The 24,355-nt window shown below is 41.0% G+C and overlaps 1 protein-coding gene across 1 annotated transcript in view; it reads right to left on the reverse strand.

Moving 5' to 3' along the window:
• Positions 1-282: 282 nt before the first annotated feature.
• sft2d1 (SFT2 domain containing 1) overlaps positions 283-24,355 on the reverse strand; it is a 41,105-nt gene continuing 17,032 nt past the window's right edge. Inside the window, exons 4-8 of the mRNA XM_014158025.3 lie at positions 22,894-22,975; positions 21,034-21,069; positions 20,650-20,708; positions 6,481-6,510; positions 283-380 (exon numbers count right to left, since the gene is read on the reverse strand). Of these exons, the coding sequence (XP_014013500.1) occupies positions 341-380; positions 6,481-6,510; positions 20,650-20,708; positions 21,034-21,069; positions 22,894-22,975 (247 nt within the window). The 3' untranslated portion in view covers positions 283-340. The remainder of the gene's footprint in view (positions 381-6,480; positions 6,511-20,649; positions 20,709-21,033; positions 21,070-22,893; positions 22,976-24,355) is intronic.

The raw sequence follows: 24,355 nt of genomic DNA on the forward strand, positions 1-24,355 counted from the left end.
CCAATCGGGGAGTCACAAACAAATAAAAAAGGTTAAATAAGCATCAATCAGGGTCAATTCAGGAAGTAAATAAATCCAATACTGAATTTCAGTCTACTTCCTGAATTGAAATGGAATTGACCCCAACCCTGAAAACCATAATATGAATAAACATTAGTTTCAGATAACTGCTAACATGATTATACAACTATTGGAAATATTAATGATTCACAGTATCAAAACAGCAATGAAAATGAAAAATACAAATACAAAATATCTATCCGTTGTCTTTGCATATTTGGGACCATTCTTGTGATTTCATAGTATTTGAACCCAGGTCTGGGAGGCCACTGTCCGTTCTCTAACTCAGACAGCTGGTGAAAACCTTTATCACTGCATCTCTGGAGAGAAAGGAGAAGACAGGGGAACAGAAGAGGAGAATAGGTGATACATGACAAATATTTCACAATCAATCCAATATCAATCTTTATGATCAATCCAACACAGTAGGTTATCTCTGTTATCTGATAGAGCAGGTTATATCTGTTGTCTGATACAGTAGGTTCTCTGTTATCAGATATAACCTACTGTATCAGACAACAGAGATAACCTACTGTATTAGACATCTTAATACAGTAGGTTATATCTGCTGTCTGATACAGTATGTTATATCTTAATACAGTAGGTTCTCTTAATACAGTAGGTTATAGCTGTTATCTGATACAGTAGGTTATATCTGTTATCTGATACAGTATGTTATATCTTAATACAGTAGGTTCTCTTAATACAGTAGGTTCTATCTGCTGCCTGATACAGTAGGTTCTATCTGTTGTCTGATACAGTAGGTTCTATCTGTTGTCTGATACAGTAGGTTCTATCTGTTGTCTGATACAGTAGGTTCTATCTGTTGTCTGATACAGTAGGTTCTATCTGTTGTCTGATACAGTAGGTTCTATCTGTTGTCTGATACAGTAGGTTCTATCTGTTGTCTGATACAGTAGGTTCTATCTGTTGTCTGATACAGTAGGTTCTATCTGTTGTCTGATACAGTAGGTTATATCTGTTGTCTGATACAGTAGGTTATATCTGTTGTCTGATACAGTAGGTTATATCTGTTATCTGATACAGTAGGTGTCACGTCCTGACCAGTAATAGGGGTTATTTGTTATTGTAGTTTGGTCAGGATGTGGCAGAGGGTATTTGTTTTATGTGGTTCGGGGTGGTGGTTTGTTTAGTAGGGTATTTGATTTATGTATTCCGGGAGTTTTTGGGCACTGTTATATGTTAGTGTATTTCTATGTTCTGTCTAGTCTTTTGTATTTCTATGTTTTGTTAATTGGGGTTGGACTCTCAATTGGAGGCAGGTGTTTTCTAGTTGCCTCTGATTGAGAGTCCTAGATATAGGTGTGTGTTTGTTGAGTGCTTTGTGGGAGATTGTTCTGTGTATAGCCTTGTGCCTTACCAGCCTGTGAATAGTCGTTGTGTTTTCTTTGTGTACGTGTTTATTTTGTTTTTTCCTTCTTTCCATAATAAAAGAAGATGAGTACACATATACCCGCTGCGTATTGGTCCACTTTCTCTGACGATGATTTGTCATTATCAGACGACGAAGACTGTTACAGTAGGTTATATCTGTTGTCTGATACAGTAGGTTATATGTTATCTTAATACAGTAGGTTCTCTGTTGTCTGATACAGTAGGTTATATCTGTTGTCTTAGTACAGTAGGTTATATCATACAGTAGGTTATATCTGTTATCTTAATACAGTAGGTTATATCTGTTATCTTAATACAGTAGGTTATATCTGTTATCTTAATACAGTAGGTTATATCTGTTATCTTAATACAGTAGGTTCTCTGTTGTCTGATACAGTATGTAATCTCTGTCTGATACAGTATGTAATCTCTGTCTGATACAGTATGTTATCTCTGTCTGATACAGTATGTTATCTCTGTCTGATACAGTATGTTATCTCTGTTATCTTAATACAGTATGTTCTCTGTTGTCTGATACAGTAGGTTCTCTTAACAATTTCCCTGAACAAAAACAAAATAATGATGAAAGCAATAGTTATAATTCAGTAATTTATTTATTTTTCCTTCATTCTAGTATTTAGGGGTTTAAAGATGTTTTGTACCCACCACAGGCCTTTTACCTTTTTAATAACAATTCCCGTATATATCTCATCTAGAAAGTTACTACGACAGTATCGCTATTACATTAATCCTTTGTTGTTATTGTTGTTTTGGGCGTGGCTCATGCATATTTAATTATGTTTTGGCGGGAAAGTGATGCCCCTCCCCCCTAACACTCCAGGTATTGGAATGAGGCATCACAACCAGCAATCACCATGGCAACAGCAGAAAACGGTCCCTCCTCCATCTCTCTCTTCCACCTTCCCCCTCATTCTTTCTTTCTCTGTGTCAACTGCTCTCTCTATCCATGTGTTGCTAAGCAGACTTCACTTTCCTACCACCCTCAACAGCTACTGGAGGAGAGGTGAAGCTGAACCAGTTAAGAGGGATTAATCATAACACACCCACCAGAGAGACAGAGAGACAGAGAGACAGAGAGACAGAGAGACAGAGAGACAGAGAGACAGAGAGACAGAGAGACAGAGACAAAGAGAGAAAGAGAGAAGAGAGAGAGAAGAGAGAAAGCAAGGAGGAACAAGATGGTTGGTGGAAAAGACTGGTGACTCATTGTGATTCTCTGATTTGCAGTGAGCTCACCCCCTTCACACAAAGACACACACACTGCCCCCTACACTCCACCTCCTTCCCATCTTTCCTCTACATTGAAGGCAACACACTGCTATTTTAGCACCCGGCTTCCTAAAACACACCACATAAATAAATGATCATTTACTGAAATGATGAAACACCAGCGCAACAGACTACTTCAGGATACCCCAGATAAACTGCATCTTAAATAGCACCTTATTCCCTAGGATACCCTAAGGGCCCTGGTCAAAAGAAGTGCACTAAATAGGGAATAGGGTGCCGTTTGGGACACAACCATAGTATCCCCAGCTGTAGTTTAGAAAGTGCAGATGCAGCAGGTTTAACCAGGGACTGGGGAGAGCAGCAGGTTTAACCAGGGACTGGGGAGAACAGCAGGTTTAACCAGGGACTGGGGAGAGCAGCAGGTTTAACCAGGGACTGGGGAGAGCAGCAGGTTTAACCAGGGACTGGGGAGAGCAGCAGGTTTAACCAGGGACTGGGGAGAGCAGCAGGTTTAACCAGGGACTGGGGAGAACATCCCCTGAGAGGGACTATATATATATATATATATATCTATATATAGTATCAACAGAGTAAAAGACATTAGAGGATCAGCTTGGGCTTCATTAGTGGTGGGAGTGACGATGTGGCCAACACAGACCAACACCAAAGTTAGCATGACGGACCACACTGACTGGAGAGGGCAGGTAGTACTGTAGAATTAGGGGTTCATTATTGTAAATAACAATTTTGAATGGTAAATCAAATAAATCATGCATGCATTATGTTGTTCAAAGGGAAACGGCACCATACTATAGTTGGATGTGGATTAACCCTAGCTGTCATTGCAAATAGGAATTTGTTCTTAACTGCCTCACTTGGTTAAATCAAGGTAATATAAAATAAATAAGGTGAACATTAGAAGGGAATAATATAAAACATTCCATCATCTAAATATTACTCAGCCCGCGTGATAACAAATGAAAACAACACAGAGCACCAATCTAAATGAAAACAACACAGAGCACCAATCTAAATGAAAACAACACAGAGCACCAATCTAAATGAAAACAACACAGAGCACCAATCTAAATGAAAACAACACAGAGCACCAATTAAATGAAAACAACACAGAGCACCAATTTAAATGAAAACAACACAGAGCACCAATTAAATGAAAACAACACAGAGCACCAATCTAAATGAAAACAACACAGAGCACCAATTAAATGAAAACAACAGCGAACACCAATTAAATGAAAACAACACAGAGCACCAATCTAAATGAAAACAACACAGAGCACCAATCTAAATGAAAACAACACAGAGCACCAATCTAAATGAACAACACAGAGCACCAATCTAAATGAAAACAACACAGAGCACCAATCTAAATGAAAACAACACAGAGCACCAATCTAAATGAAAACAACACAGAGCACCAATCTAAATGAAAACAACACAGAGCACCAATTAAATGAAAACACAGAGCACCAATTAAATGAAAACAACAGCGAACACCAGTCTAAATGAAAACAACACAGAGCACCAATCTAAATGAAAACAACACAGAGCACCAGTCTAAATGAAAACAACACAGAGCACCAGTCTAAATGAAAACAACACAGAGCACCAATCTAAATGAAAACAACACAGAGCACCAATCTAAATGAAAACAACACAGAGCACCAATCTAAATGAAAACAACACAGAGCACCAGTCTAAATGAAAACACAGAGCACCAATCTAAATGAAAACAACACAGAGCACCAATCTAAATGAAAACAACACAGAGCACCAATCTAAATGAAAACAACACAGAGCACCAATCTAAATGAAAACAACACAGAGCACCAATCTAAATGAAAACAACACAGAGCACCAATCTAAATGAAAACAACACAGAGCACCAATCTAAATGAAAACAACACAGAGCACCAATCTAAATGAAAACAACACAGAGCACCAATCTAAATGAAAACAACACAGAGCACCAATCTAAATGAAAACAACACAGAGCACCAATTAAATGAAAACAACACAGAGCACCAATCTAAATGAAAACAACACAGAGCACCAATTAAATGAAAACAACAGCGAACACCAGTCTAAATGAAAACAACACAGAGCACCAATCTAAATGAAAACAACACAGAGCACCAATCTAAATGAAAACACAGAGCACCAATTAAATGAAAACAACACAGAGCACCAATCTAAATGAAAACAACACAGAGCACCAATCTAAATGAAAACAACACAGAGCACCAATGAAATGAAAACAACAGCGAACACCAGTCTAAATGAAAACAGAGATTTAAACCAAGAGGATTGGGGGACAGAATGATTTGCTGGCAGAAACCAGAAACCTGTGAGTCTCTAAGAACTGAGTTTATCAATAAAATAATGGAAATACAGAACACAAGCCCTGAAGCGTTCTGACACGGGTCCCAACACAGCAACAACGAGCCTCCCTGTGGGCTATACGTAAAACAATCATCTATTAATTCTATCAATTCATTTCTACGCATACAGTGCGATTTACAGTTACACTTCCTCTGGTCTATACAGTACTGTACAGATTCAATATGATAGGAGGGAGGCTAACGTTCTTTGTCTCCCCTCCCCGCCACAGAAACGTGCGTGTGTGTGTCTGTGTAGTGTGAGAGAGGAGGACGGGGGTGAAAGGTGAAAAGATGCTCAAACCTTCCACTAAAAGAGAAACCTCTAGCTCAGGCTAAACAAGCCTTTATTCCTAAGGAGGTGTAAGGGCAGACACCAGGGCATTATGTGTAAATCTAATAGGTGGGTGGGGGAGGGGGAAGAGACTCAATTTGTCTGTGTTTAATTCTCTCCTTTACCAAGACAGAAATCACCACTAAAGTCAACTCTCAGGGGTTCAAGCAGAGTTTAGCGCTGATAATAATATGAAGGCTAGTAAAATAAAAAATAAAAACATATATTAGCATGTTTTCAAAAATCTATTTTCTAAAAGGATAATATTTTCACGTTAATATAAAACATTGGTAGAGCTGGAGCGGGAAACAACAAGCTGCCATCTGCGTGGAGAGCTCTGTGTGGTGAGGGCTTTGTCCCAAATGGCACCATGTTCCCTACATTAGTGCATTACTTTCCCATAGGCCTCTGGTCTAAAGTAGTACACTATGTAGGAAATAGGGAGCCCTTTAGGATGCATCCCTGGAGGGGATTAGCACCATATGGTGGAACCAAACAGCAGGGTGTGTAGAAGTAAATATAAACATGCTTTTTTTTTTATCAGGGATCAGGGAGTGTTTGTGTTTAGCTCAGCAAAGCATTGTACCATTTGTAGATGGACGGCTGCTGCTCTCAAATTTAAAGTCAGTGTGTGTGTGTGTGTCTGTGTCTCTGGGATTGTCATTATCCCTTCACTTTGTCCACAAGGTTTGTGTGAACTAAACAACATATCTACTGGATCACCAAGGAACAGGTTATGACAGAGCCTCACATCACACAACCAATCAGTGATATCAGACTGAGAAATAAAGGGGAAGGTGGCAGCACTGACCGTTAAGTTGTTCTGTGCAGTAAAACTAGAAACAACACTGTAATCAGCAGATCTCATATTGTTGTTAGCTATATACCAAAGTACACAATATAAGTAACAGCTTTCCCCCTTGGGGTGATGGTAGGGGTCAACCCACTGGGTTCCACACATCACACCAGATGAGGGGAAGTTAGTGAGACACAGTCTTCTAACCAGGGTCCACTAAAGGTCATGGAACATAATCATCTTACCTGGCAAATGGAATGTAAGAGATGCTGTACCTGAAAGAGAGACAAAAAAACGAGATATTACACAGGTATATATTATAATACACAGGTATATATTATAATACACAGGTATATATTGTAATACACAGGTCTACTACACAGGTATATATTATAATACACAGGTCTACTACACAGGTATATATTATAATACACAGGTATATATTATAATACACAGGTATACTACACAGGTATATATTATAATACACATGTCTATATTATAATACACATGTATCCTACACAGGTATATATTATAATACACATGTATATATTATAATACACATGTATATATTATAATACACGTATACTACACAGGTATATATTATAATACACAGGTATATATTATAATACACAGGTATACTACACAGGTATAGATTATAATACACAGGTATAGAGTATAATACACAGGTATACTACACAGGTATAGATTATACTATACAGGTACACTACCATTCAAAAGTTTGGGGTCACTTACAAATGTCCTTGTTTATGAAAGAAGAGCACTTTTTTTGTCCATTAAAATAACATCAAATTTATCAGAAATACAGTGTAGACATTGTTAATGTTGTAAATGACTATTGTAGCTGGAAACGGCTGATTTTGAATGGAATATCTACACAGAGGCCCATTATCAGCAACCATCACTCCTATATTCCAATGGCACATTGTGTTAGCTAATCCAAGTTGATAATTTTAAAAGGCTAATTGATCATTAGAAAACCCTTTTGCAATTATGTTAGCACAGCTGAAAACTGTTGTTCTGTTTAAAGAAGCAATAAAACTGGCCTTCTTTAGACTAGTTGAGTATCTGGAGCATCATTATTTGTGGGTTCAATTACAGGCTCAAAATGGCCAGAAACAAAGACCTTTCTTCTGAAACTCGTCAGTTTATTCTTGTTCTGAGAAATGAAGGGTATTCCATGCGAGAAATTTTCAAGAAACTGAAGATCTTGTACAACGCTGTGTACTACTCCCTTCACAAAACAGCACAAACTGGCTCTAACCAGAATAGAAAGAGGAGTGGGAGGCCCCGGTGCACAACTGAGCAAGAGGACAAGTTTGAGAAACAGACGCCTCACAAGTCCTCAACTGGTAGCTTCATTAAATAGTACCTGCAAAACACCAGTCTCAACGTCAACAGTGAAGAGACGACTCCAGGATGCTGGCCTTCTATAGTATAGTATCAGGTAGTCTATATTATAATATACAGGTATAGTATCAGGTAGCCTATATTATAATATACAGGTACAGTGCCTTGCAAAAGTATTCACCCCCTTGACATTTTTCCTATTTTGTTGCATTACAACCTGCAATTTAAATACATTTTTATTTGGATCTCATGTAATGGACATACACAAAATAGTCCAAATTGGTGAAGTGAAATGAAAAATGTACTTGTTTCAAAAAATTCAAAAAAATTCAAAACAGAAAAGTGGTGCGTGCATAAGTATTCACCCCCTTTGCTATGAAGCCCCTAAATAAGATCTGGTGCAACCAATTACCTTCAGAAGTAAAAAAATTTGTTAAATAACGTCCACCTATTTGCAATCTAAGTTCCACATGATCTCAGTATATATACACCTGTTATGAAAGGCCCCAGAGTCTGCAACACCACCAAGCAAGCGTCACCATGAAGACCAAGGAGCTTTCCAAACAGGTCATGGACAAAGTTGTGGAGAAGTACAGATCAGGGTTAGGTTATAAAAAATATCAGAAACTTTGAACATCCCACGGAGCACCATTAAATCCTTTATTAAAAAATGGAAAGAATATGGCACCACAACAAACCTGCCAAGAGAGGGCTGCCCACCAAAACTCATGGACCAGGCAAGGAGGGCATTAATCAGAGAGGCAACAAAGAGACCAAAGATAACCCTGAAGGAGCTGCAAAGCTCCACAGCAGAGATTGGAGTATCTGTCCATAGGACCACCCGGTCTGAAAAGAACTAGCCTCACTCAGGCTATCTACCTGGAGGTGTGATCGGTATTTTTAAAGATCATATTGGAAAGTATGACCAAAGGAATATAATCATCAGACCCAATATTAATGGACTCTTTCCCATGACATAAAATGAAGAGGTGGGGTCAATATGGAAACAATAGACTAACTCATCATGAAAGACCAGTTTGTCTTCTAGCTATATGAATAATAAACACAACTACAAACCTTCATCAATGTGGCTTAAGTTTTTTTTCCTCCAATATTAGCACAAAGATAAATACAAATAGACAGAGATAATGACAGTCACTGCCTGCACTGAGACTATCAGAGTAATTACACCATTTTGATAGAGCACATTATTGTCCTTAAAGAGATAGTTTGAGATTTGTCCAATTAAGCCTTGTTTTTTTTCTACTTACCCAGAGTCAGATGAACTCACGGATACCATTTGCTTGTCTCTGTTTGAAGGAAGTTGAAGGTAGTTTCTGGAGCAATTGCTAACTAGCGTTAGCGCACTAATTGGAAGTCTACAGGAGTAGCGAGCATGCTAGATGCTCCTGTAGGCTAGACTTCCGGTCATTGCGCTAAACGCTAGTTCATCTGACACTGGGTAAGTAGGGGGAAAAAAGGGCTTAAATTGCCAAAATCTCGAACTATCCCTTTAATAAATGATGCCTGGCCATAACAAGAGGATTACATCCTGGTTATTAAGACAAGCTGAAACTTAATGGAGTGGCCTGGGAGTGAGGGTTGAGGATTTTAAATAAATAATAATCATCATCATCATCATCATCATCATCATCATCATCATCAGGGAATTACTTTTAAGAGGCTCAACTATAATCTCTTTTGTGACGTCATGGTCAGGTTGTATACTAGTTGTAATATGACGTTTTGTTAACGTGGGCTGTTCACTGAGGGGGTGGATACTAAACTCAGCAAAAAAAGAAATGTCCTTTCACTGTCAACTGTGTTAATTTTCAGCAAACTTAACATGTGTAAATATTTGTATGAACATAACAAGATTCAACAACTGAGACATAAACTGAACAAGTTCCACAGACATGTGACTAACAGAAATGGAATAATGTGTCCCTGAACAAAGGGGGGGTCAAAATCAAAAGTAACAGTCAGTATTTGGTGTGGCCACCAACTACATTAAGTACTGCAGTGCATCTCCTCCTCATGGACTGCACCAGATTTGCCAGTTCTTGCTGTGAGATGTTACCCCACTCTTCCACCAAGGCACCTGTAAGTTCTCGGACATTTCTGGGGGGAATGGCCCTAGCCCTCACCCTCCGATCCATCAGGTCCCAGATGTGCTCAATGGGATTGAGATCTGGGCTCTTTGCTGGCCATGGCAGAACACTGACATTCCTGTCTTGCAGGAAATCACGCATAGAATGAGCAGTATGGCATTGTTATGCTGGAGGGTCATGTCAGGATGAGCCTGCAGGAAGGGTACCACATGAGGGAGGAGGATGTCTTCCCTATAACGCACAGCGTTGAGATTGCCTGCAATGACAACAAGCTCAGTCCGATGATGCTGTGACACACTGCCCCAGACCATGACGAACCCTCCACCTCCAAATCGATCCTGCTCCAGAGTACAGGCCTCGGTGTAACGCTCATTCCTTCGACGATAAACGCGAATCCAACCATCACCTCTGGTGAGACAAAACTGTGACTCGTCAGTGAAGAGCACTTTTTTCCAGTCCTGTCTGGTCCAGTGACCGTGAGTTTGTGCCCATAGGCGACGTTGTTGCCGGTGATGTCTGGTGAGGACCTGCCTTACAACAGGCCTACAAGCCCTCAGTCCAGCCTCTCTCAGCCTGTTGCGGACAATCTGAGCACTGATGGAGGGATTGTGCGTTCCTGGTGTAACTCGGGCAGTTGTTGTTGCCATCCTGTACCTGTCCTGCAGGTGTGATATTCGGATGTACCGATCCTGTGCAGGTGTTGTTACACATGGTCTGCCATTTCGAGGACAATCAGCTGTCCGTCCTGTCTCCCTGTAGCGCTGTCTTAGGCGTCTCACAGTACGGACATTGCAATTTATTGCCCTGGCGACATCTTCAGTCCTCATGCCTCCTTGCAGCATGCCTAAGGCACGTTCACGCAGATGAGCAGGGACCCTGGACATCTTTCTTTTGGTGTTTTTCAGAGTCAGTAGAAAGGCCTCTTTAGCGTCCTAAGCTTTCATAACTGTGACCTTAATTGCCTACCGTCGGTAAGCTGTTAGTGTCTTAACGACCGTTCCACAGGTGCATGTTCATTAATTGTTTATGGTTCATTGAACAAGCATGGGAAACAGTGTTTAAACCCTTCACAATGACGATCTGTGAAGTTATTTGGATTTTTACAAATGATCTTTGAAAGACAGGGTCCTGAAAAAGGGGCGTTTCTTTTTTTGCTGAGTTTAGTTGTAATTTTACAGTGCCTTCGGAAAGTACTCAGACCCCTTTACCTTTTCCACATTTTATTACATTACAGTCTTATTCTACAACGGATGAAATAGTTTTTTCCCATCAATCTACACACAATACCGCATAATGATAAAGCAAAACCAGGTTTAGGCCATCGGGTTCTTAGTCACCTCCCTGACAAAGGTCCTTCTCCCCCGATTACTCAGTTTGGCCGGGGGGCCAGCTCTAGGAAGAGTCTTGATGGTTCCAAACTTCTTCCATATAAGAATGATGGAGGCCACTGTGTTCTTGGGGACTTTCAATGCTGCAGAAATGTTTTGGTACCCTTCTCCAGATCTGTGCTTCGACACAATCCTGTCTCGGAACTCTTCGGACAATTCCTTTGACCTCATGGCATGGTTTTGCTCTGACAAAAACCTTATTTAGACAGGTGTGTGCCTTTCCAAATCATGTCCAATTATTTGAATTTACCACAGGTGGACTCCAATCAAGTTGTAGAAACATCAAGGATGATCAATGGAAACAGGATGCACCCGAGCTCAATTTTGAGTCTCATAGCAAATGGTCTGAATAATTATGTAAATTAGGGATTTATGTTTGAAATTTTGTATACATTTGCAAAATGTTGTAAAAACCTGTTTTCACTTTGTCATTATGGGGTATTGTGATGTCATTATGGGGTATTGTGTGTAGATTGATCAGGATTTTTTATTGATTTAATCAATTTCAGAATAAGGCTGTAATTTAACAAAATGTGGAAAAGGGGAAGGGGTCTGAATACTTGTGTTTTGTTAACGTGGGCTGTTCACTGAGGGGGTATGATAGAAAGGGTATCAATACAGAATACGGTATTAGACAACCAACTAACTGAGTCATGAGAACATCCAGATAAATGATTTACCATTGGATAATATATTCTGGTACATTTGGCATCTCATCTGAGAAGTCGGCAGGAATTCCTGTTCCATTCTGACTAATAGGCCTGTTTCAGACAGTCAATGCGTAGCTGTGTTGGTCAATGGACCGAGGGGGGAATGTTACAGGAAATACACTCCCACACACAGACAGGTCTGAGTGCGTATGTGATGTACTATGTGATGTACTATGCCAAGATGTGCGTGTGTGTACGCCTGGTGGTTGCCAAGGTGATGTCTATCAGACTAGGACAGGCACCACACAGTGTGAGAGAGAGGAATGTGACATCTATCAGACTAGGACAGGTACCACAGTGAGAGAGGAAGGTGATATCAGAATAGGACAGGTACCACAGTGAGAGAGGAAGGTGATCTATCAGACTAGGACAGGTACCACAGTGAGAGAGACGATGGTGACATCTATCAGAATAGGACAGGTACCACAGTGAGAGAGGAAGGTGACATCTATCAGACTAGGACAGGTACCACAGTGAGAGAGACGATGGTGACATCTATCAGAATAGGACAGGTACCACAGTGAGAGAGACGATGGTGACATCTATCAGAATAGGACAGGTACCACAGTGAGAGAGGAAGGTGACATCTATCAGACTAGGACAGGTACCACAGTGAGAGAGACGATGGTGACATCTATAAGAATAGGACAGGTACCACAGTGAGAGAGGAAGGTGACATCTATCAGAATAGGACAGGTACCACAGTGAGAGAGAGGGTCATATCTATCAGAATAGGACAGGTACCACAGTGAGAGCGAGGAAGGTGACATCTTTCAGAATAGGACAGGTACCACAGTGAGAGAGGAAGGTGACATCTATCAGACTAGGACAGGTACCACAGTGAGAGAGGAAGGTGACATCTATCAGACTAGGACAGGTACCACAGTGAGAGAGGAAGGTGACATCTATCAGACTAGGACAGGTACCACAGTGAGAGAGGAAGGTGACATCTATCAGAATAGGACAGGTACCACAGTGAGAGAGGAAGGTGATATCTATCAGACTAGGACAGGTACCACAGTGAGAGAGGAAGGTGATATCTATCAGAATAGGACAGGTACCACAGTGAGAGAGGAAGGTGATATCTATCAGAATAGGACAGGTACCTCAGTGAGAGAGGAAGGTGATATCTTTCAGACTAGGACAGATACCACAGTGAGAGAGGAAGATGTTTATCAGACTAGGACAGGTACCACAGTGAGAGAGGAAGATGTTTATCAGACTAGGACGGGTACCACAGTGAGAGAGGAAGGTGATCTATCAGACTAGGATGGGTACCACAGTGAGAGAGAGGGTCATGTCTATCAGACTAGGACAGGTACCACAGTGAGAGCGAGGAAGGTGACATCTTTCAGAATAGGACAGGTACCACAGTGAGAGAAAGGAAGGTGTTTATCAGACAAGGACAGGTACCACAGTGAGAGAGAGGAAGGTGTTTATCAGACTAGGACAGGTCCCACAGTGAGAGAGAGGGTCATGTCTATCAGACTAGGACAGGTACCACCGTGAGAGAGGAAGGTGATATCTCAGTAGGTTGGAATGACAGCTAGACACACAATCAATATGCAAACATACACGCCTCTATACAAACATTCCAACATCTACATGCAAAAACATCAACAAGTGCTTTTTGCTTCCTGCTTTCCAGCACGTAAATTTCATTGACCTGCAAGTGATCCTGCCAGTCAGGTTGTATCCAGGACAGGCAGGTATAACAGTAAGATAACAGTCAGAGATCCTACCAGCCAGGTTGTATCCAGGACAGGCAGGTACAACCGCAGGATAACAGTCAGAGATCCTACCAGCCAGGTTGTATCCAGGGTCAAACACAGGCTTGGATGAGATCTTTAAAGGTCAGGGCCCTTAGCAAGGCTCACAAAATCCATTAAGACCCAAGGACCTGAACTTTGAACTACTCCCCTCTGGGTGCAGGTTATTTCTGCCCCAGCAGAAATAACAGAACTAGACAATCCTTTATACCAGGTGTGATACGACTCCTAAACAGCTGGGGTTAATGTTCCTATCTACCCAGTAAGGCCAGCAGGCTGGTCTTCTTTCATCGATATATGCTGTATGTAACTGTTAGGATTTTTTTATTGTCCATTTGTTGTCTACTGTATTTTAATGCCATTTTAATCGTGTACATGATACGGCAACAACGAACCAAGTCAGTAAAGTAAAGGCAGGTACAACAGTACGTGCACAGTGCACGTCCTAAGGGTTCACCCATGAACTGGATTCAGCATACGCACTAGCCCATTGAGCCAATCAGCTGGAGGCAAGTCAGCTCTGCTCTCATTGGACACAGAAGAGTTCAACCTTCATCAAGTGAAGTGCAGTCTGGTGATAAGTGAGCAATAGAAGACTGTGTAGGTGTGTGTTATGACATCATGCAAATGTACTAAAGGAGGAAAGGTTTACCAGCACTGACGTTGCTGATAGCGTATCTTTTGAAGAAGGTTGATAGTGATACATTTGCGGCCAAATATATTGACACCTTTCACTTTCCTTAAATAATTCCCAATTTTTTCTAAAATAAATTGAATTTGACAAACACTTCTGGTCTCTACACGTTCTTTTGGATTTTCCAAACTGCAGAATCAAATATTTTTTTGGGGGGGTTGCACAGCCTTTGGCCAAGATAACTGCCAACAAATGTTTCTTGTAGCTTGCTGCACCTTTCTACTGACAATCTGGCCCACTCTTCAGCAGCAAACTGCTGTAATTCATTAACGCTTGAGGGGTTCCCTCCACCAAAAGCTGTTTTCAGATCTTGCCAGAGCATAATTTGTAAATCGGGAGGTGCCAGAACAAAAAGTGAGCGTGAGAGGGGTGACCTGGGAGGCTCTGAGGTCATGAGAGGAGGGTGACCTAGGAAGTTCTGAGGTACTGGAACGCATGAGAAAAAAACTACGTTGCATGCATATCATCACATTTGCATATTGGCATAGAGCAGTAGAGTAAAGAGAGGCACCGACAGAAGTTGCACACATGGGGAAACATTTTAGTAGCCTAGGTTCTAGGAAAAATGTGGCCTTTCATAAAAGCATTTAATGCAATTCATCAATTTACATGACTGGAGACTTTGGCAGAATCTTTTTAAATACCTCACAAATGATCGTTATGACAGGCTACTTTGACAAACTGAGACCAATAAAAATGACCTTGTCTTGAATCCATCAATAGCCCAGGCCTAGGTGTGTGGAGACACATACAGTTGAAGTCGGAAGTTTACATACAGTTAGGTTGGAGTCATTAAAACTTGTTTTTCAATCACTCGACAAATTTCTTGTTAATAAACTATAGTTTTGGCAAGTTGGTTAGGACATCTACTTTGTGCATGACACAAGTAATATTTCCAACAATTGTTTACAGACAGATTATTTCACTTATAGTTCACTGTATCACAATTCCAGTGGGTCAGAAGTTTACATACACTAAGTTGACTATGCCTTTAAACAGCTTGGAAAATTCCAGAAAATGATGTCATGGCTTTAAAAGCTTCTGATAGGCTAATTGACACCATTTGAGTCAATTGGAGGTGTACCTGTGGATGTATTTCAAGGCCTACCTTCAAAATCAGTGCCTCTTTGCTTGACATCATGGGAAAATCAAAAGAAATCAGCCAAGACCTCTGTACAAACAATAGTACGCAAGTATAAACACCATAGGACCACGCAGTCGTCATACCGCTCAGTAAGGAGACACGTTCTGTCTCCTAGAGATTAACGTACTTTGGTGCGAAAAGTGCAAATTAATCCCAGAACAACAGCAAAGGACCTTGTGGAGATGCTGGAGGAAACAGGTACAAAAGAATCTATATCCACAGTAAAACGAGTCCTATATCGATATAACCTGAAAGGCCGCTCAGCAAGGAAGAAGCCACTGCTCCAAAACCGCCATAAAAAAGCCAGACTACGGGTTGAACTGCACATGGGGACAAAGATCGTACTTTTTGGAGAAATGTCCTCTGGTCTGATGAAACAAAAATAGAACTGTTTGGCCATAATGACCATTGTTATGTTTGGAGGAAAAAGGGGGAGGCTTGCAAGCCAAAGAACACCATCCCAACCGTGAAGCACGGAGGTGGTAGCATCATGTGGGGGTGCTTTGCTGCAGGAGGGACTGGTGCACTTCACAAAATAGATGGCATCATGAGGGAGGAAAATTATGTGGATATATTGAAGCGTCTCAAGACATCAGTCAGGAAGTTAAAGCTTGGTCGCAAATGGGTCTTCCAAACGGACAATGACCCCAAGCAAAACTCTGTTTTCCCGCGATTGTATTTTAAATATTGCAAAAGGCCTGTTGTCTGCATGCGGTTTGTTTACTGACAGATTTGCAGCGCGTTCCCGACTGTAGACTATGCCTGGTTATTGGGCTACATCCACAGCTAGGCTAGAAATAAAAACATATATACACTACCGTTCAAAAAGGTTGGGGTCACTTAGAAATATCCTTGTTTTTGAAAGAAAAGCAACATTTTTCTCCATTAAAATAACATCAAATTGATCAGGAATACAGTGTAGACATTGTTAATGTTGTAAATGACTATTGTAGCTGGAAACGGCAGATTTTTTTATGGAATATCTACATAGAAGTACAGAGGCCCATTATCAGCAACCATCACTGGCTCTAAACAGAATAGAAAGAGGAGTGGGAGGCCCCGGTGCACAACTGAGCAAGAGGACAAATACATTAGTGTCTAGTTTAAGAAACAGACGCCTCACAAGTCCTTAACTGGCAGCTTCATTAAACAGTACCCGCAAAACACCAGTCTCAACGTCAACAGTGAAGAGGCGACTCCAGGATGCTGGCCTTCTAGGCAGAGTTCCTCTGTCCAGCGTCTGTGTTCTTTTGCCCATCTTAATCTTTTATTTTTATTGGCCAGTCTAAGATATGGCTTTTTCTTTGCAACTCTGTCTAGAAGGCCAGCATCCTGCAGGTTTTGAGCTTCAAGTTCCTTGGCGTCCACATCACCAACAAACTAACATGGCCCAAGCACACCAAGACAGTCGTGAAGAGGGCACGACAAAACCTATTCCCCCACAGGAACTGAAAAGATTTGGCATGGGTCCTCAGATCCTCAAAAGGTTTTACAGCTGCACCATCGAAAGCATCCTGACGGGTTGCATCACTGCCTGGTATGGCAACTGCTCGGGCTCTGACCGCAAGGCACTAAAGAGGGTAGTGCGTACGGCCCAATACATCACCGGGGCCAAGCTTCCTGCCATCCAGGACCTGCAAGGTCTACACCTGTTGTATTCGGTGCATGTGACAAATAACATTTGATTTTAGATTAAAAAAAGAGAAAACCCAACCAACCCACAAACAATTTCAGGAAAAAGGCAAGGTGAGACCGCCATTATAAAATGTTGGGAATTCGGTTAGGATTCAACTCCTCCTATCATATGAACTCATATAAGAAGTTACTTTTTTTTGGAAATGCAGGAAATTCATTTTAAAACTACGAAAATCTTCTCTGCCAACAAGAAGGATGTGAACAGTTTGGGGTTTACCTGGGTTGCAAGATTGGGGTTTGTTACTATGCAGATAAATTACAATATCCATCTGGACCTTTTCCACCTAGGACATGTATGGATCCAGACCATCTCAAAAAGTACTGCAGTACCCCTGCTATTGGTCTACAACAAATTAATAAATAGTACTGCTGTACCCCTGCTATAGGTCTACAACACATTAATAAATAGTACTGCTGTACCCCTGCTATAGGTCTACAACACATTAATAAATAGTACGGCTGTACCCCTGCTATAGGTCTACATAACATTAATAAATAGTACTGCAGTACCCCTGCTATAGGTCTACAACACATTAATAAATAGTACGGCTGTAACCCTGCTATAGGTCTACAACACATTAATAAATAGTACTGGAATACCCCTGCTATAGGTCTACAACACATTAATAAATAGTACTGGAATACCCCTGCTATAGGACTACAACACATTAATAAATAGTACTGCTGTACCCCTGCTATAGGTCTACAACACATTAATAAATAGTACTGCTGTACCCCTGCTATAGGTCTACAACACATTAATAAATAGTACTGCTGTACCCCTGCTATAGGTCTACAACACATTAATAAATAGTACTCTAGTACCCCTGCTATAGGACTACAACACATTAATAAATAGTACTGCTGTACCCCTGCTATAGGACTACAACACATTCATAAATAGTACTCTAGTACCCCTGTTATAGGACTACAACACATTAATAAATAGTACTCTAGTACCCCTGCTATAGGACTACAACACATTAATAAATAGTACTGGAATACCCCTGCTATAGGACTACAACACATTAATAAATAGTACTGGAATACCCCTGCTATAGGACTACAACATATGAATAAATAGTACTGGAATACCCCTGCTATAGGACTACAACACATTAATAAATAGTACTGGAATACCCCTGCTATAGGACTACAACACATTAATAAATAGTACTGGAATACCCCTGCTATAGGTCTACAACACATTAATAAATAGTACTAGAATACCCCTGCTATAGGTCTACAACACATTCATAAATAGTACTGGAATACCCCTGCTATAGGTCTACAACACATTAATAAATAGTACTGCTGTACCCCTGCTATAGGTCTACAACACATTAATAAATAGTACTGCTGTACCCCTGCCATAGGACTACAACACATTAATAAATAGTACTGCAGTAACCCTGCTATAGGTCTACAACACATTAATAAATAGTACTGCAGTAACCCTGCTATAGGTCTACAACACATTAATAAATAGTACTGGAATACCCCTGCTATAGGTCTACAACACATTAATAACTAGTACTGGAATACCCCTGCTATAGGTCTACAACACATTCATAAATAGTACTGGAATACCCCTGCTATAGGACTACAACACATTAATAAATAGTACTGCTGTACCCCTGCTATAGATCTACAACACATTAATAAATAGTACTGCTGTACCCCTGCTATAGATCTACAACACATTAATAAATAGTACTGCTGTACCCCTGCTATAGGTCTATAACACATTAATAAATAGTACTGCTGTACCCCTGCTATAGATCTACAACACATTAATAAATAGTACTGCTGTACCCCTGCTATAGGACTACAACACATTCATAAATAGTACTGCCTTATTCTAAAATGGATTAATTACAAGAAAATCCTCAGCAATCTACACACAATACCCCATAATGACAAAGCAAAAACAAGTTCAGACATTTTTGCAAATGTATAAAAAAAAAACGGAAAAACCTTATTTACACAAGTATTCAGACCCTTCACTATGAGATTCGAAATTGAGCTCAGGTGCATGCTGTTTCCATTGATCATCCTAGAGATGTTTCTACAACTTGATTGGAGTCCACCTGTGGTAAATTAAATTGGTTGGACATGATTTGGAAATGTCAGAGCAAAAAACCAAGCCATGAGGTCGAAGGAATTATCTGTAGAGGTACGAGACAGGATTGTGTTGAGGCACAAATCTGGGGAAGGTTACCAAAAAATATGTGCAGCATTGAAGGTCCCCAAGAGCACAGTGGCCTCCATCATTCTTAAATGGAAGAAGTTTGGAACCACCAAGACTCTTCCTAGAGCTGGCCCCCCTGGCCAAACTGAGCAATTGGGGGAGAAGGGCCTTGGTCAAGGAGGGGACCAAGAACCCAATGGTCACTCTGACAGAGCTCTAGAGTGCCTCTGTGGAGATGGGAGAACCTTCCAGGACAACCATCTCTGCTGCACTCCACCAATCAGGCCTTTATGCTAGAGAGCCAAACGGAAGCCCCTCCTCAGTAAAAGGCGCATAACAGCCCACTTGGAGTTTGCCAAAAGTCACCTAAAGACTCTCAGACAATGAGAAACAAGATTCTCTGGTCCGATGAAAACAAGATTGAACTCTTTGACCTGAATACCAAGCATCATGTTTGGAGGAAACCTGGCACCATCCCTACGGCGAAGCATGGTGGTGGCAGCATCATGCTGTGGGGAAGTTTTTCAGTGGCAGGGACTGGGAGACTAGTCAGGATTGATGGAAAGAGCGCTCAGGACCTCAGACTGGGGTGAAGTTTCACCTTCCAACAGGACAAAGACCCTAAGCACACAGCCAAGACAATGCAGGAGTGGCTTCGAGACAGGTCTCTGAATGTCCTTGAGTGGCCCAGCCAGAGCCCGGATTTGAACCCGATCGCACATCTCTGGAGAGACCTGAAAATAGCTGTGCAGCAACGCTCCCCATCCAACCTGACAGAGCTTGAGAGGATCTGAGAAGAATGGGAGAAACTCCCCAAATACAGGTGTGCCAAGCTTGTCGCATCATACCTAAGAAGACTCAAGGCTGTAATCGCTGTCAAAGGTTCTTCAACAAAGTACTGAGTAAAAGGTCTGAATACTTATGTAAATTTGATATCAGTTTTCTTGAATATATATGAATTTTGAATAATAATAATACATCTAATTTTGAATAAATTTGCAAAAATGTCTAAAAACCTGTTTTTGCTTCGTTATCATGTGTTGATTGATGAGGGGGGAAAACTATTTAATCAATAATACAATAACGCTGTAACGTAACAAAATGTGAAAAAAGGAGTCTGAATACTTTCCCAAAGGCACTGTGTATGATGGTTTCACACGTATATTTAAATATAATTGAATGTATCTCTATGCTTTTACCTTTAGGGCTAGAATCAAGCCGTATCGCGGAAGATCCGCGTTATAGCACAATTGAAATTTAAAAGGTAAATTCCCGATCGACAAGTCGACATAAACAGATTGAATCTAGGCTTTAAATGCACTGTGAGAGGATAGTATTACTTACCATGTCATTGCTAAGAACTGTAGAATGCAGAAGATGATGGCCAGTCCCTTCTTTTGCCACTACAGAGTACAGAGACAGAACGAATCTCATGTCTTTTGTCAAACAGCTGTGTTGTAGATTTGTTATAGTGCATACGGCAGCGTTTCCCAAACTCGGTCCTGGGGACCCCAAAAGGGTACAAGTTTGGGGTTTTGCCCTAGCACTACACAGCTGATTTAAATAATCAACTCATCATCAAGCTTTGATTATTTGAATCAGCTGTGTATTGTTAGGGCAAAAAACAAAACATGCACCTCTTGGGGTTCCCAAGACTGAGTTTTGGAAACGCTGGGTTAGGGTCACAATGTAGGCTACTGAACTGTTTAGAGGCTTTCAGATACTTACCCAGAAAACTGCACAAAGAGTCAAAATGAGACAGAGCTGGAGGCAGAAAGAGAAAAACATAAGTAAACCTTCCGAATATTGATTAAATGAACGTATTATCTATTCTACTGTCATTAACGCATATTTGATTCATGTGTAATCTACTGTGAGGGATTTACTTCAGATCACCACTCAGCTTTGTGTGTTTTGACTTGCCCTAACAGCAGATCAACCTTAAAGAGTAACTGACCCTAACAAACAACTTTTCGTTTAGAAAACAGCCTATTTGACATTGATATGAGTCAAACATTTATTCTACTGCCAAAATTGACTACGAACTGTAAATAGGATAATTTTGGTCATAAAGTCAGTCTCGTCCAAAACAGAGTTTTGTGAGAATTGTAGTCATGTCCGCATTAGAACGCAAATGAAGTTTTGTTTCAATCCTGCCCACATGTCCACAGCTGGCCGCATATAAGTAATCATCAATTGTGCAACTGCACGCAACCTGATCGTAATACCTGTGGAAAATTTTGGTCAACTATGGATATCCCAATGGGGCTAGTTAGGGACCATTTGTAAATTACACAATATACATGGGACATTATGTTGAAATTCAAATATCTCCAAATTTTAACGACATAAAAACCTCAAACCAACTATACATTGTAGAAATTGATATACAAGTGTTTAAAGCATTTAATTACAAAACTAAAAAGGTGTGGAACATGAAAATACTGTGTCATTTAAAATTGTGTAATTTATAGCCCCGGAGATGGGCTATCAAAAGTCAAACTAACTTTGCCACGGTCGTACACTAGCCGGCTGAAGCGAATTGGCTAAATAATTTGGCTAACTCTTCCCACCTGCGAACACGCACGAGACACCCACATCAAACCACACCCTGAAACCAACTCACGTTTGAAATCTGACATGGCTGCTAGCATTTCTTAAATCAACCAAATCTAAAAAGGAGGACACATCGTTAAGTTGTCGTTTAAAATGTTTAGACTTTTTCAGTCATGGAAAAACTAGTGTCTGTCCTAAACTAGTGACAGACTATCCCTTAAGAACAGAAGTATCATGGAACACTGAGTAAACCAGTGTCTTAAAGGGGATATGCATCCAACACGCATCATACTGTGACACTTTGTGTTTTCAAAGTTGAAAACTTTATTTTGGGGGGGGGTGCAAAAACATACGTTTGCGCGCCTATTTTGAAAGTGGGGATGCAGCTGCTCTGTTTGCTGATATCGGCAGGCTTAGGGGCAGCTGTATAGAAAAAGAACTGACTAAACCTAAGCCTTAACTGTCGTAGTACTCATTTTACTCTTATCCAGAGTGACTTACAGTTAGTGCATTCATCTTAAGGTCGCTAGGTGAGACAAATCACTTATCATCACAGTCGTAGTAAATAAAACCTTTCCACAATAAAGCAGCTGTCAGCAAAGTCCGCCGTAGTGCGAAAAGGTGCTGTGGGATTACTTACAATGATCGTTGTATGCGGTTGTTTAACTTAACATTAGTTGACTAGGACATCTGTGTATGTCCTTTTTTTTTAATGTCAATCTCATGTCAATTTTATTATTTTATTTAACATTTATTTAAACTAGGCAAGTCAGTTAAGAACAAATTCTTATTTTACAATGACGGCCTACCTCCGGCCAAACCCCGACGACGATGGGCCAATTGTGCGCCGCCCTATGGGACTCCCAATCACGACCGGATGTGATACCGCCTGGATTCGAACCAGGGACTGTAGTATCGCCTCCTGCACTGAGATGCAGTGCCTTAGACCACTGCGCCACTCGGGAGCAGTGGAAGCAGAAGCTAGGCTATTTAATAGAAGAGTACGTGGATGTGCAGTAGGTAGTTAGTTACCAGCACAACACAGGTGGCTATCAGTCTGGTCGGTTCAAACATTCTCTTCAGCTGCTTCACGGGTCCCATCAGGAAACAGGTGCTGAAGACAGATAAAGGAAAACACACTGGTTACAACATAGAAATAATGCCAAATGTATTCTAGATTTCTATGGGTTACACTTTCAATAGACAACATACTGATCACACAGGCCCAGAGAAACAAACAACGTTTTTTATTTACAGAAAATAAACGCATGATGATAGAGACCTTTAAAGGGGCAATCTGGGATTCAAACAAACCCACCCCACCACTTTTTCAGTAAACAGTTGAGGGACGGGGCTGGAGAAATTTAACCACTCGCAAATATATAGACAGTGCAATTATTGCAAGGACTAACCATCCATGACATCAAGATTATCGTTTGAATCTTGTTTTGAAGCTAAACAGTGTTTGTTTACAATCCCATTGTTTACAAACAATGGAGTACACAATCTTATATTTGGGGTAGTGATGGAGTAAGTAAGACCGTTGAACTAAGCTCATGAGTAATTTAGAATATATTCTTCAAGAATCAAATGGCTATAGATCCCTCACTTGAGTCAATAAATAGATGTAACAATCACTGAATGCTCCTTTAAAACAGAAAATAAATGCTATTTACATAATTGACAAGCAGAACAAATGCATTCTCATTTCAACAGTATGAATAGATGTTCTGTGGCGGGCTATATAATAAGCCATCTATTATTGGCTACAGCTTGTAGGGACATTACATGGAACACAGTCACATTTAAACCCACGTACAACAATCCCAGTCATCGGTATCATTTGTTAAGCACCCGCCATTTTCATTTCCAGCTCTGATGGAACGATTGTTTGGACGCATCTGTCATCTTTATCAATTCATTACTTCCTCCCCCTTTTTCTCTGCCCCCCCCCCCCCCCCCCCAGCTCTAGAGAGATGCATCCACCTGACCTACGACCCTGCTTTCACACAAAGACCCTGGAGAGATGCATCCACCTGACCTACGACCCCACTTTCATACAAAGACCCTGGAGAGATGCATCCACCCAACCTACGAACCTGCTTTCACACAAAGACCCTGGAGAGATGCATCCACCCAACCTACGAACCTGCTTTCACACAAAGACCCTGGAGAGATGCATCCACCCAACCTACGAACCTGCTTTCACACAAAGACCCTGGAGAGATGCATCCACCCAACCTACGAACCTGCTTTCACACAAAGACCCTGGAGAGATGCATCCACCCAACCTACGAACCTGCTTTCACACAAAGACCCTGGAGAGATGCATCCACCTGACCTACGACCCCGCTTTCACACAAAGACCCTGGAGAGATGCATCCACCCAACCTACGAACCTGCTTTCACACAAAGACCCTGGAGAGATGCATCCACCTGACCTACGACCCCGCTTTCACACAAAGACCCTGGAGAGATGCATCCACCTGACCTA

The sequence above is a fragment of the Salmo salar genome, chromosome 19 (genome assembly GCF_965601325.2).
Source record: "Salmo salar chromosome 19, fSalSal1, whole genome shotgun sequence".
Taxonomy (NCBI): Eukaryota; Metazoa; Chordata; class Actinopteri; order Salmoniformes; family Salmonidae; genus Salmo; species Salmo salar.